The sequence below is a fragment of the Eleutherodactylus coqui genome, chromosome 9 (genome assembly GCF_035609145.1).
Source record: "Eleutherodactylus coqui strain aEleCoq1 chromosome 9, aEleCoq1.hap1, whole genome shotgun sequence".
Lineage (NCBI taxonomy): Eukaryota > Metazoa > Chordata > Amphibia > Anura > Eleutherodactylidae > Eleutherodactylus > Eleutherodactylus coqui.
Window position 1 is genome coordinate 30,124,178 of NC_089845.1, and position 12,976 is coordinate 30,137,153.

Here is a 12,976-nt window from a genome sequence, read left to right on the forward strand (position 1 = left end):
CCAGGTTAAACATCTCCACTGCAGCCCCAGACCCCCTCCGTCCTCGGGTCACACATCTCCCCTCCAGCTCCTCTCCGTCCCCCGGGTCACACATCTTCCCTCCGGCCCAGGACCCTCTCCGTCCCCCGGGTTGCACATCTCCCCTCCGGCCCAGGACCCTTTCCGTCCCCCGGGTTGCACATCTCCCCTCCGGGTTGCACATCTCCCCTCCAGGTTGCACATCTCCCCCCTAGCCCTGGACCCTCTTCCTCCCAGGGTCACACATCTCCCCTCCGGCCCCAGACCCTCTCTGTCCTCGGGTCACACATCTCCCCTCCGTCCTCGGGTCACACATCTCCCCACCAGCCCCGGACCCTCTCCGTCCCCCGGGTTACCAATTTTCCCTCTAGCCCCAGACCCTCTCTGTCCCCGGGTCACACATCTCCCCTCCGGCCCGGGACCCTCTCCGTCCCCCGGGTCACACATCTCCCCTGCAGCCGCGGAGCCCCTCCGTCCTCGGGTCACCCATCTCCCCTCCGGCTCGGGACCCTCTCCGTCCCCGGGTGAGGTAATCTGCCGGCTGACGTGCGGCGGCTGGGAGGGGCGGAGGGGGCGGCAGCCGCCGGTCCTCCCACATTTCTGCACGGGGGATGGCTGCTGGGACCGACGGGCTGCACTGCTGGGAGCCGCGGGGACGAGCAACAAGTCGGCGGCGGCCGGGCGGAGGCGGGAGCAGGCTGTCCTGGCTGTGGATTAGTAGGCGCTTGTGCAGCGGGTTCGCACCTTTGTGCCAGGACTGCCCGGGGCGCTGCGTGCTCTGCCGATGGACATAGCGGACGGGATGAGAGCATGAAGCCTGCAGGATGGGAGCGAACAATGGCAAGTACGGCAGCGAGGGTGAGTGACCGCAGGGGGCGCTGCACTATTGTTCTGGCAGTGGGGGGAAAGTTCAGCCTATTGTTAGAGGGGCTGTCAGCGGCCGGGGGACAGGAAGCGGCTGTCACCCTGTCAGGGTGGCTGCTGACAGGTCGGGGCTGGGTCCCTGGAGGTCTCTGCTTGGGACTGCTGGACATACAAGCGTCCCTGCTGTATAGCTGCCCCCCCAGCTTATCTCCCTCCATATCTGTGGTCAGACACCTCTAGGGGGCGCTGAGGGGGGCAAGGACTCCCCCCTTGTACTTCACCGGACAATGGAGCCCCCAAATCAGAAGACCAACCAAGTGTATCACCTATTGTTCTACTACATCCGAAGTGTCTGAGAGGAACAGGGGGGCTACAAGTCAGGGCAAGATAGTGGCGACAGGGGCTCATGGGGGGCAGGGTATGTGGGGTGGCGGAAGGACAAGGGATCTGTGGGGGGGACGGAAGGACAAGGGATCTGTGGGGGGGACGGAAGGACAAGGGATCTGTGGGGGGGACGGAAGGACAAGGGATCTGTGGGGGGGACGGAAGGACAAGGGATCTGTGGGGTGGCGGAGGGACAAGGGATCTGTCGGGGGACTGAAGGACAAGGGATCTGGAGTGATGGAACGATACGTAAACTGGAGTGGTGGATGGACATGGATCTGGAGTGACAGAAGGACAAGTGATCAGTGGGGTGACAGAGGGACAAGGCATCAGGAGTGATGGAGGGGCATGGATCTGGGGGGACAGAAGGACAAGTGATCAGTGGGGTGACGGAAGGACAAGGGATCTGGAGTGATGGAGGGGCAAGTGATCAGTAGGGTGACAGAAGGACAAGGGATCTGGAGTGATGGAGGAACAAGGGATCAGGAGTGAAGGAGGGGCATGGATCTGGGTGGACAGAAGGACAAGTGATCAGTGGGGTGACAGAAGGACAAGGGATCTGGGGTGATGAAGGGACAAGGAGTTGGGTTGATTAGTTTTGGCTTCACACTATTATTGGATAGTGCCTGTATATTTATTAATCAGTCCTCGGTCTCGGCTGTTGCTCGGTCCTCGGTCTCGGCTGTTGCTCGGTCTCGGCTGTTGCTCGGTCCTCGGTCTCGGCTGTTGCTCGGTCTCGGCTGTTGCTCGGTCTCGGCTGTTGCTCGGTCCTCGGTCTCGGCTGTTGCTCGGTCCTCGGTCTCGGCTGTTGCTCGGTCTCGGCTCTTGCTCGGTCTCGGCTGTTGCTCGGTCCTCGGTCTCGGCTGTTGCTCGGTCTCGGCTGTTGCTCGGTCTCGGCTGTTGCTCGGTCTCGGCTCTTGCTCGGTCTCGGCTCTTGCTCGGTCTCGGCTCTTGCTCGGTCTCGGCTCTTGCTCGGTCCTCGGTCTCGGCTCGGTCCTCGGTCTCGGCTCTTGCTCGGTCCTCGGTCTCAGCTCTTGCTCGGTCCTCGGTCTCGGCTGTTGGTGCTCGTCATCTACATAGTGTCTGTTCCTGGAAGCGTGTTACATGTTATTGTATGCAGCTACAGAATCACTAATGTGTACTCTACTGTGATACACAACTAAGCACTAGACACAGCAACGGTCCTCATCGGAACTAGAGACCACCAGGGGGCGTAGCTGTGGAATCTGATTATTTCTGTGACCAATGTAAATGTACGACTGTAGGAGTCCGGGCAAAAAGCTACAAAGTAGGCAGTAATCTCCAGTATGTTGGCCATAACCCTCCATGTGTTTGTCTGACAGCGCCCTGCCCTCGGCTCACCCAGCTCCCTGCCGTAGGCACGCCAGCATTACTTGGCCAAAGAATATGGATACTTGAGTGTTACATTCATTTGGGCTTGTTAAATATCTCCTGCCACAACCAAGGCTACAGGAAGGCTTCCATTGAGGACTGCAGCTGCTGTTGTCTAAGGCTATGACATTGGCATGTCCTACTAGATGGCAGTCGGGACTGGCACGGCTTCCAGTAGTTACAATAATGGTGCTGGGACTCTGCTGGTCTTCCACACCGGAAGGCAAAACTGTTATTATGGAACTTACTTTTAGCACAAGGATATTGTTATACCAATACTGGAAACGGTCGGTGACTACAGAGGATCTCCACCCTCCTCAGGGAGGTCATTGTATGCTATGACATTCATGTCTCTGCTCTGGGTGGTCCAGACCGGCTCAAACCATTAATCCAAGTCCATCAAGTTCTAGACTAGGCAATATAAGATATGGAAGAAGACGTCCTCCCGGCGTGAACCAGCATGTTAGGGGTGGTGCCAGGTGACCGCTGCGGCCTCCGATACAGCAGTCAGGTGGTGTCCGTTCCCCGGGAGGACGGTGAGGCTGCAGTGCTGGACCGCTGGGGCTGAGGAATAGGTTTTCATAACAAGTATGACTTGAGATCATGAAGCAATGGAACGTGTTGTCTGAAGTTGTGCGAAGCACGCCGCCGCTGGCCGCCTTCCCATGCAGCAGTCTGATGGATGAATAAGAGTTGGATTCATGCCAGGAGAATATTTTCTTCCAATTTCATATTGCCAAGTTTAGAATTTGATGGACGTGGACTTAATGGCAACCAGACAACCCTTTAAGCCATTGAAAAGCCATTGTTATCTTAAAACAACAACAGCCATTCAAAAACGGTTGAAAGGGCAAATAAATTGCAGCACAGAAAGTTATCTTAATGTGTTACGAGTCAACTTAACTTTTGCTACATCTGGGGGGGGCAGACTAGCAGGGTTACGAGGCCAGGCTTACCTCTCACAGCCATTCAATCACCTATCCATAGGACAAGTGATAAAAGTCTGACTAGTGGGTCTCTCACTCCTGAGACCCCCACCGATTCTGAAAATGGGGATAGCTGCACACGCCAATCATGTTTAATGGGACTGCCGGAGATGCCGAAGTACAAGCGCTCGACTCTTTCCGTCAGCCCCATTGAAATGATTAAAGCAGAGATCATGCATGTGTGGCCAATGCTTGATTTAATGGGACATCACTTTGGGTCAGAGAACCATCCTCACAGTGATGAGAAAAGTGGGTTCCCCATCCTCGGGATCAGTGTGGGTCTCAGCGGTGAGACCCCCAGTTATCTGACTTTCATCACCTATCCCTATTCTCCTCACTTGGGCAGTTACTGGAGCCATTGCTGCTGCCCTTCAGCCTCCACCAGTCTTGTAGTTGACTTGGCTTCTACTTCGGGAGGTGACCTCTATGGTCCTGATGATACATTAACGGCCTGAGTTCAGTCTTCATGGCCTTCTTTGTAACAACTGTGGTCTTAAACAAGGATGGAGATGTCCTTTCCTCTCTAGTTTCACATGTGTTTATGGTGTTTAGTCTCATTGCTTCATATATCTCCATATGTCTGCCTTGGGCAATCTCTGTTGGTATGCCCCTTTGTCGAATAGCCAGAACCAAGCTGCTTTATACATTGATATCAGTGGGCACCTCTTGTAATATACTGCGGAGAAAACAAGGATGCTGGTAGTTTGCCTTGATGGTTCCAGGTGCCGTGACAGGTAACGCTGGTAACGCTTGTCCAAATGGGACAACCCCTTTAATTTCTTCCTGACTCAACTAGTCTTCCAGGTTTTTTTCATCCCTGCATTCCAAGAACCACAACTTTTTTAATATTGCCGTTGACCTAACCATATGCGGGCTTGTTCGCTGCGGGACAGATTGGTCTTGGTGCATGGTAGACCTGGAGGCCATTGTTAGGTCTCAGGCAATCACAATGTGGAGTTCCTCCCTCAAAGCTCTTAAATTCTGCGGTTGCTACTGACCGTGGCATCTAAGGAGTTAAATGGCCAAGATCGGAGTTCTATCCAGTTCTGGCCGTGGCGGCTGTATAACGCAGTCAGTACCTCCATATATGGAGTGGGTTCAGTTCATTACACTCCCTTCCAACGTCCACCATACACACCATACATATATGGTGGAGGTTGGGAAGGGGTTAATGTCTCTACCTCCACTCTCTGGGTGTGCGGGGACCCAAGTTGGTGGAATTCATAAGGATTCAGTGGAAGGGGTTTTTAGGATTCTACATTTTCAATCCTAGAGGCGGGCCGCGGCCATCAGTGTATTATTAGTGGGGTCTGTACCCCCAAACCCTAACTGATCGTCTGCGGTCCAGTCATTGTTTATGGAGTGACCTCAGTATCTGGTACTCCGGCACCGCCTCGTTCACATGAATGGACAGGCCTCAGATTGGGCACAGCCGCACTTGTCTGGGTACAGAATGAAGATGCTGTGGCTCCTTCCTGTTAATTGTGGTGGTCCCGGGGCTCGGACCCCCACCAATCATACATTGATGGCCAATCCTATGATTTTGTCATCAATTGCAGATTCTAAAAAGACCGTTTAAGGCCGGCTTCACACAAATGCACGAGCGCAGTGTTTCTGCGGAATGAACAATGCTTTTTTGCGCACGCATCGGCACACTTTACAGTACTTTTTGTGCCCACAAGATCTGTTCATTTGCGCTCGTCAAACAGACGCACCGATTGAAATGGCTAATTAGCCTTAATGAGTTCCAGATGTGGTCTTTTCCCAGCAGTATTACGCGGTATTTCACGCACGTCCTTGTGTCTTCCTTGCACATTTGTCCCCCCCCCCCCACATTGACCTCTGTGGGGACCTTTAGTGCACGTATATGCAGATAAATAGAGCATGCTCTTTCCTTTATTTGGCGCAACCATGCGCGCGCAATATACGAAAATGTGGACAAACCTATTGATATTATGGGTTCTATTCTTTGTGCGCAAATTCAACCATGTGGGGCCGGCCTAAGATTGGAAATCATGATGGCAGTGATCCTAATTCCATCTAAAGCAAATCTGATACCCACAACTTGTAATACTATTTCTCATAAGATCATCGTACAGATTTCTGTAATTATCTTTGACATAGGGGCATAAATATAGGGGATGCGGTTGCACCTGGGCCCAGGAGCCTTAGGGGGCCCATAAGGCCCCTCTTCTCCATATAGGGAGCCCAGTACCATGAATAAAGCATTACAGGCTTCCAATTCACACAGGAGTAACATTTGGATATTGGAAGGAAGCAAAAAACACCTCTTTGGGAAGGGTGAGCATGGCTGCGGTAAGGGGAAGAAGCGGGCCGCGGTAAGGGGAAGAAGCGGGCCGCGGTAAGGGGAAGAAGCGGGCCGCGGTAAGGGGAGGAAGCGGGCCGCGGTAAGGGGAGGAAGCGGGCCGCGGTAAGGGGAGGAAGCGGGCCGCGGTAAGGGGAGGAAGCGGGCCGCGGTAAGGGGAGGAAGCGGGCCGCGGTAAGGGGAGGAAGCGGGCCGCGGTAAGGGGTGGAAGCGGGCCGCGGTAAGGGGTGGAAGCGGGCCGCGGTAAGGGGTGGAAGCGGGCCGCGGTAAGGGGTGGAAGCGGGCCGCGGTAAGGGGTGAAAGCGGGCCGCGGTAAGGGGAGGAAGCGGGCCGCGGTAAGGGGAGGAAGCGGGCCGCGGTAAGGGGAGGAAGCGGGCCGCGGTAAGGGGAGGAAGCGGGCCGCGGTAAGGGGAGGAAGCGGGCCGCGGTAAGGGGAGGAAGCGGGCCGCGGTAAGGGGAGGAAGCGGGCCGCGGTAAGGGGAGGAAGCGGGCCGCGGTATGGGGAGGAAGCGGGCCGCGGTAAGGGGAGGAAGCGGGCCGCGGTAAGGGGAGGAAGCGGGCCGCGGTAAGGGGAGGAAGCGGGCCGCGCTTAGGGGTGGAAGCGGGCCGCGCTTAGGGGTGGAAGCGGGCCGCGGTAAAGGCAGAGTCTGTGAAAGAGGATAGTCCTGACTTCCGGCACAGAGAGCCGGGATGTGCTCCATATCTGCCCTGCCTCGTATCTCCATGGTCCTCTATAGTAGTGTCATCCACCATGGTTGGAGCGCGGCATTCACTGGTCTAGTAAGAGAATAGAAGCACAGCGGGCCAGAAAGAGTTTCTGAGGTGATTCTATATCCCACAATTCCTAAATATAATGCACAGATCCTGCCTGCATTCCTTCCAGGCAGCGATAGACAAAACCCCCGGAGAGAGCGGGTGGAAGTAATGTTTTCCAGCTGCTCTGAGCGCTACCAATGTCGTCTCCGCTCGCTTCAGGCCCACCGTTTTTTTTTCTTTTGGGGGATCAAATGCACATTTCACTTTTTCGGAGAAGTGATTTGTAAGATCTGCGGAGAGTCGATGTCTGACTTGTATTCTGCGTTCCCCTCTCTAAATACATCGGCTCTGAGTGTTCATCGAAGTTTAGTTTGGCCTTTACTTAATCTATAACGTGTCGGAGCGTCGTCCCACCAAACCGATAAAGGTATTGGCGCTTACTGGGAGAAAATGTCAATTTACGTATTTGCACTTTTGATTTAATTAAGGATTTCTATAGTATTGTTGAGCCTCAGGCGCTTCCTGCATTTGTGAAGTGCACTACACTGCAGGGATGTTACTGCGGTGCGTGGATGACTTGTGCAGTATATATAATACACAGGGGCTAGTGGCAGAGCGGATTCAATGATGTACTTGGGGTTGTTTTAGACGAGCCGATTCACATGTGACGTCACCGCTAACTCATTTCTCTCCCTCGGAGGCTTTGTGTCATTGATGTTCGATGGTAGGCAGGTGGCATAAACTCTCACTTATAGCGCTAGTAAATAAATATTTTCATCACGTGACATCTCTTGCGGACATTTACATCGGTTCCTCATTAGTTCCTTCTGGCAGCAGTAAGACACGCTGCATTCTCATCACTTCTTCACATAAGTATAAGCATCTTTTGTCACTTCTTATTAATATGGCAGAACCGCTAAACACATCATCATCTCTCTGACCTCAAATGCCACATAGGAGCGGCGCCCTCACTTCCGGAATGTTGTAGAGGATACTAGAGTCCGCAGGTCGTCACATCATCATCAACTAGCCGTTTCTCTACTGCCTTACATTACTCGATTCTATATACACTCATTGCCAGAAACGGTTTTCCCCCTCTAGAGGTTGGCAGTAACATCCCCCCCCCCCCCCCCGACCCACTAAAAGTTATCGGAATGGAATGAAACTTTCTCTTTTATGATTTTAATGTTGATATAAGTAAGTGATTACAATATCAGAGCAAAGGGATCATAGAGGCTCTAGTACCCTGTTGTACCACCTTTAGCTTAGATACAAGATGTGATACAAGGGGCATGTAGGCTCTAGTACCCTGTTGTATCACCTCTAGCTTAGATACGAGATGTGATACAAGGGGCATGGAGGCTCTAGTAGCTTGTTGTACCACGTCTAGCTTGGATACAAGATGTGATATGGGCAGGCATGGAGGCTCTAGTACCCTGTTGTACCGCCTCTAGCTTGGATACAAGATGTGATACAGGCAGGCATGGAGGCTCTAGTACCCTGTTGTACCGCCTCTAGCTTAGATGCAAGATGTGATACGGGCAGCATGGAGGCTCTAGCACCTTGTTGTTCTGCCTCTAGCTTGGATACAAGATGTGATACGAGGGGCATGGAGTCTCTAGTACCCTGTTGTACCGCCTCTAGCTTGGATACAAGATGTGATACAGGCAGGCATGGAGGCTCTAGTACCCTGTTGTACCGCCTCTAGCTTGGATACAAGATGTGATACGGGGAGCATGGAGGCTCTAGCACCTTGTTGTTCTGCCTCTAGCTTGGATACAAGATGTGATACGAGGGGCATGGAGTCTCTAGTACCCTGTTGTACCGCCTCTAGCTTGGATACAAGATGTGATACGAGGGGCATGGAGGCTCTAGTACCCTGTTATACTGCCTCTAGCTTGGATACAAGGTATGATACGGGTGGACATTGAGGCATATCGCTACACTCTTGCTGTAACTGGTCCTCTAGATCGTGTAAACTCATAGACCGTCGAAGTTGGTGTCCCAGATGGTCCCATACATGTTCTATTGGTAATAGATCTGGTGACCGGGCAGCCACAGAAGTGTGACAATGTTGTGGGGGCTCCTGTGACCCCCTTGTGTGTGCGGCCGAGTATTATTCTGCTGCCTCTTGGAAGCCGCCATGAGAGTAACACATGTGGCTGCAGGATGTCCTGAACATATCGCTGAGCTGTCTTTGTCCCTCGTACCACTACTAGGGGGGACTGACTATCCTATGTGATGACCCCCCCCCCCCCCAGACCATCACACCAGCAGGGGGCAGTGTGCCGCTCCACAGCAGGCAGGATTGAGGTGCTTACCCCTAGGTCTCCAGACACGAACACGGCTGTCATCAGTGCTCAAACTAAACCTGAATTCATCACTGAAGGCAACCCGGTTCCACTTCGTAGCGTCCAGTTTCATCGTTCACAACACCATTGTAAACGGAGGAGACGGTGAGTTTCAGAGGCCGTACTTGCAATGGGTACCGTAAGACCAAATGTTTTTAAGCCATGCTCTTAGGAATGATTTCGACAGACACGGGTGTAACGATGGTGCCCCCTATCTCTGGATGCCGGACAATGAAACATTTCGAGCTGCTCGTGCTTGTTGGACAATCAGACGCTCCTCTCTACTGGTGATCTGTCGGGGTCCTGAGCCCGGTCACCTTGTGTGCCCTCACACCCACTAGTCCCAACACCTCCTAACAGTCTGGTCAGACGCTCCTCTCTACTGGTGGTCTGTAGGGTGTCCTGAGCCCGGTCACCTTGTGTGCCGTCACATATCCACTGGTTCCAACACGCCCTAACAGTCTGGACAGAACGGCCGGTGGGGGACAATTCATCAATACGACCATCCAACTTCTCACATCCCAAAATAAGCCCCTCTCAGACTCTGGTAACTGGGTGAAATCTCTTCTCTGCGTCGTAGAGGCGTCTAGTGGTCAACAAGCGCTACACAAGCGGAAGAAGAGGCCACTACACACAAGGAGCTTCTGAGAGCCTCTTATAGGACAGGTGAAGGGGGGTGGGACACACATACACCACTTTTAGGGCCTCTGGTGACCGTTCATCTAATCACCACAACTCACATTGTTTACAGATCTGCGATGGAGCCGCAGGACGGGTTTTGCAACAAAACAACAACTTCTTCTCGGGGCCTGATTTTTATTTGACAGTCAATGTACGCTCTATGCCATGTGCCTAACTGCGCCGTTACACCTCATCGGTATTATTAGGTTCATTACACATCACACTGCATATAACATTTCCCCACTTAACCTTAACCCTTGCAATGCCGTTCATTCTAGCTCATTAAAGCATGGTACCATTATTTAGCCCGTTACGCTAGCGTCTCATTCCAGTCCTGTGAGTCCATTTACCCCACCCTGGCCAGGGTTTCATCTCATACAGTATCTGGGGTTGTAGCAGCGCTGTCTCTGTTTCTCCAGCTTTTGAGAATTCGTGTGCTGATCTTTGGCAAGGCCATCATGATGCCTGGCAATGTGGGCAGTAAGTCTCCCTCTCCTCCCACGCATTGTGGGGCACTTCACTTCAGGAGTCTGATCAGTCTCTCATCTTGCACCGTTGGTCTGTGGCTGCTCCCCAGGATAGGGCTACTCTGCCCCTCTTCATTGGCCATTGCCATGACACCAGTGGGCCTATCCATTGTCCTACCCACACAATCAGATCTGCTACATCTGTCTGTCTGCTTCCAGTGGCTCTAATTTGGTGCTGCTTGCTATATATAACAGGTGCCTGTGTCATCGAAATTTTCGTGACCCTCTCATACTGGGGGACAGTGGTCATAGCCCTGCATAATCTCTCACATCACCGGGAAGGGGCCTCTTGTAGAGCACTCGGCAGACGGTAGTGTCACCACTTCCCATCCTGGCTGCATACCGGAGAGGGCTCGGCCTGCCACAGCGGTTGCCGGCCACTCTTGTCAGCCGCTCCATTCAGTCATATTTGGCTATTTTCACAATAAACTTTAATTGGGTATGTCCAGTTTCTGTGTGGGTTTTCCCCCTGGGCAAATAGTGGTGATGAAAATCTGAGGGTACAGAACCGATGACTCTCTCTCCTCGGGGCTTTATATAGGACATTCAACACCAGGTTGTCTAGAAAGACTTTGACTTTATATCTTGGTACTCAAGGTCGGATTCCTTGCAGCTCGGACTGGCCGGTGACCGCCTGGAACTGGAGAGATACTTTGTTAAACAGGGACGGTCATCTGGTTACGGCATACAGGGCTGTGTAGCACATGAGATAAATGCGTATGGACACAGTAATGAAACCCTGAGAGTAATTAGCAGGAAATACAACAAGATAACATGTGGTTTGGATCCAAAGAAATATGTAATTCCCATTTGGCAGACAGACGAATTGTAGAACATGCAGTATTAGAGGCAGGAGATGCCTGCGCCTATGATCATGTCTAGAAGATGCAATAGAAACCTCCAAGATGGATGGACACCGTGATGGCAGAGCTTTAAGTGTCCCCGGCCCGCTCTATTGTAGAGGACAGCAGTAAGTGAACCTCTCGTCTGCTAGCGCATACTGTAGGTCCTACTCTTTACCAGGTCTGGACTTTATTTTGCTCTCCGGTTTCCTGGTTCAAAGCGCTGGTCCAGGGTGACATCGCAATGTTGGCTCCGGATCACAAGATGCACTATGCGGCGCATTCAATCGGCCATTTAGCGCTTGACACCAAGAGGATAACGACTCACTTTGGTTCCACAGCTGATAGGCTGGCTGGGTTGTCTATTTGCCCAATCAGCCAATCCACATCTCCACAAGGGTATTTAAACTGATGTCGATTCTATTTGTGTTCTGGTCAATGTGCTCAGTGGTTCTGCACCCAGTTTTCTGTATTTAGTTATCTAGGGCTCTATGGATGGACATTTCATGGTGTAAGTAGCCTGTTCCTCTCAGACTCAGGACCTGGCTTCTCTTTAGCAGCAGGGTCACATTTTACGGGATGGGTGCGCTGCCTCAGTGATCAATTCAATCAGGGGTGTTTGCCCCTCATCAGTGTGCAGTAGGTTTCTCAGGGGTCTTCTCACAGCCCTTCTGGGTGCTCTCCTTGGGGATAGACGATGCCATCCCTCGACCCCCCTCACCCCCTAGGTGTCTCCACACATTTTTCGGTGCTCTCCCTAAGGAGAGATGACACCCCCTTTTGACCTACAGCTTTGTTGTGTAACATGTTTAGAGTCTAATGCATTCTGCATGCCCGGCTATAACTGTACTTGTCAGCATCTGTGCCCCTCCAAATACCCCTGTAACACAAAATATAATAGTAAGAGGACTGCTAGGACAAATGTCTACATAAATACCGTTTACCGTGATCAGTGCTTCCCAACTAAGCTACCGTATTGTCGCATGGAGGGGGCGCTAAACACTCTATACGTTGTAGCCAGCAAATTCTTTGTATGAGAAGGCTGACATTAGCCATGTTGTCCCAGTGTTGAATATGTCATTGTTTGATTGCTTGTAACATACACTGCAATACTTCTGTAATGCAGTATGTAGTATATTTTATGTTGCCTGTTAAGCCTGCGGATGTGGCATTGAAGTAATTAACGACCATGATCAGAGCTCACTCCGATCACGGCCATTGCCAGCAGCTGTTGAAAATAGCTGACCCCCGCCGGATATGGAGTGGGTTCGGCTCCACACACCCATTTGTGACTACATGACGTATATTTACTTTATGCAGTCAGAAAAGGGTTAAATTACAATGCTGATTTGCCTTTTGCAGTGTTGTATGCATCATTTCTGCCGCCTTTCTCCCGCACCCTCCTGTGTATGGTTATATTAATGCCAGTGGCTGTTGGTAGTTTTTGGGCGCTTTCTCACCCAGTGGATTTGCTGCAGAATCTGTAGAAGTTGGTGTGGATTTTGGCGCAGATCTGCAGCCTTCAATGCAAAGGGCGAAATCTGCTGCGGGTCAGCGTCAAAATCCACATCAAAAGTTGCAGATTTTGGTGTGAAAGGCATGGAAATCTGCCATGTGTGAACGCTCCCTAAAACAGTAGTGCATTGGTTACAGTGTGCCAGCGCCTGGGCCAGTATGATGAACGTTTCACCCGTCCAGGAGTATTTCTGTGTCCGGCATCAGAGCTCGGTATGCGGCCCATGAAAGGAAACCTGCTGCTTTGTGTGAACCTCCCCGCCGAGGAGGCGTTCATTAGGGATTCCCCATCCTCGCACTCCTCGCCCTAGATACATGCTCCGACTACTAAGCA

At 52.2% G+C, this 12,976-nt stretch overlaps 1 protein-coding gene across 1 annotated transcript in view; it reads left to right on the forward strand.

Moving 5' to 3' along the window:
* The first annotated feature begins 620 nt into the window (after positions 1–620).
* The window catches only part of FBXL7 (F-box and leucine rich repeat protein 7), a 177,838-nt gene continuing 165,482 nt past the window's right edge, over positions 621–12,976 (forward strand). Inside the window, exon 1 of the mRNA XM_066579197.1 lies at positions 621–876. Within this exon, the coding sequence (XP_066435294.1) occupies positions 843–876 (34 nt within the window). The 5' untranslated portion in view covers positions 621–842. The remainder of the gene's footprint in view (positions 877–12,976) is intronic.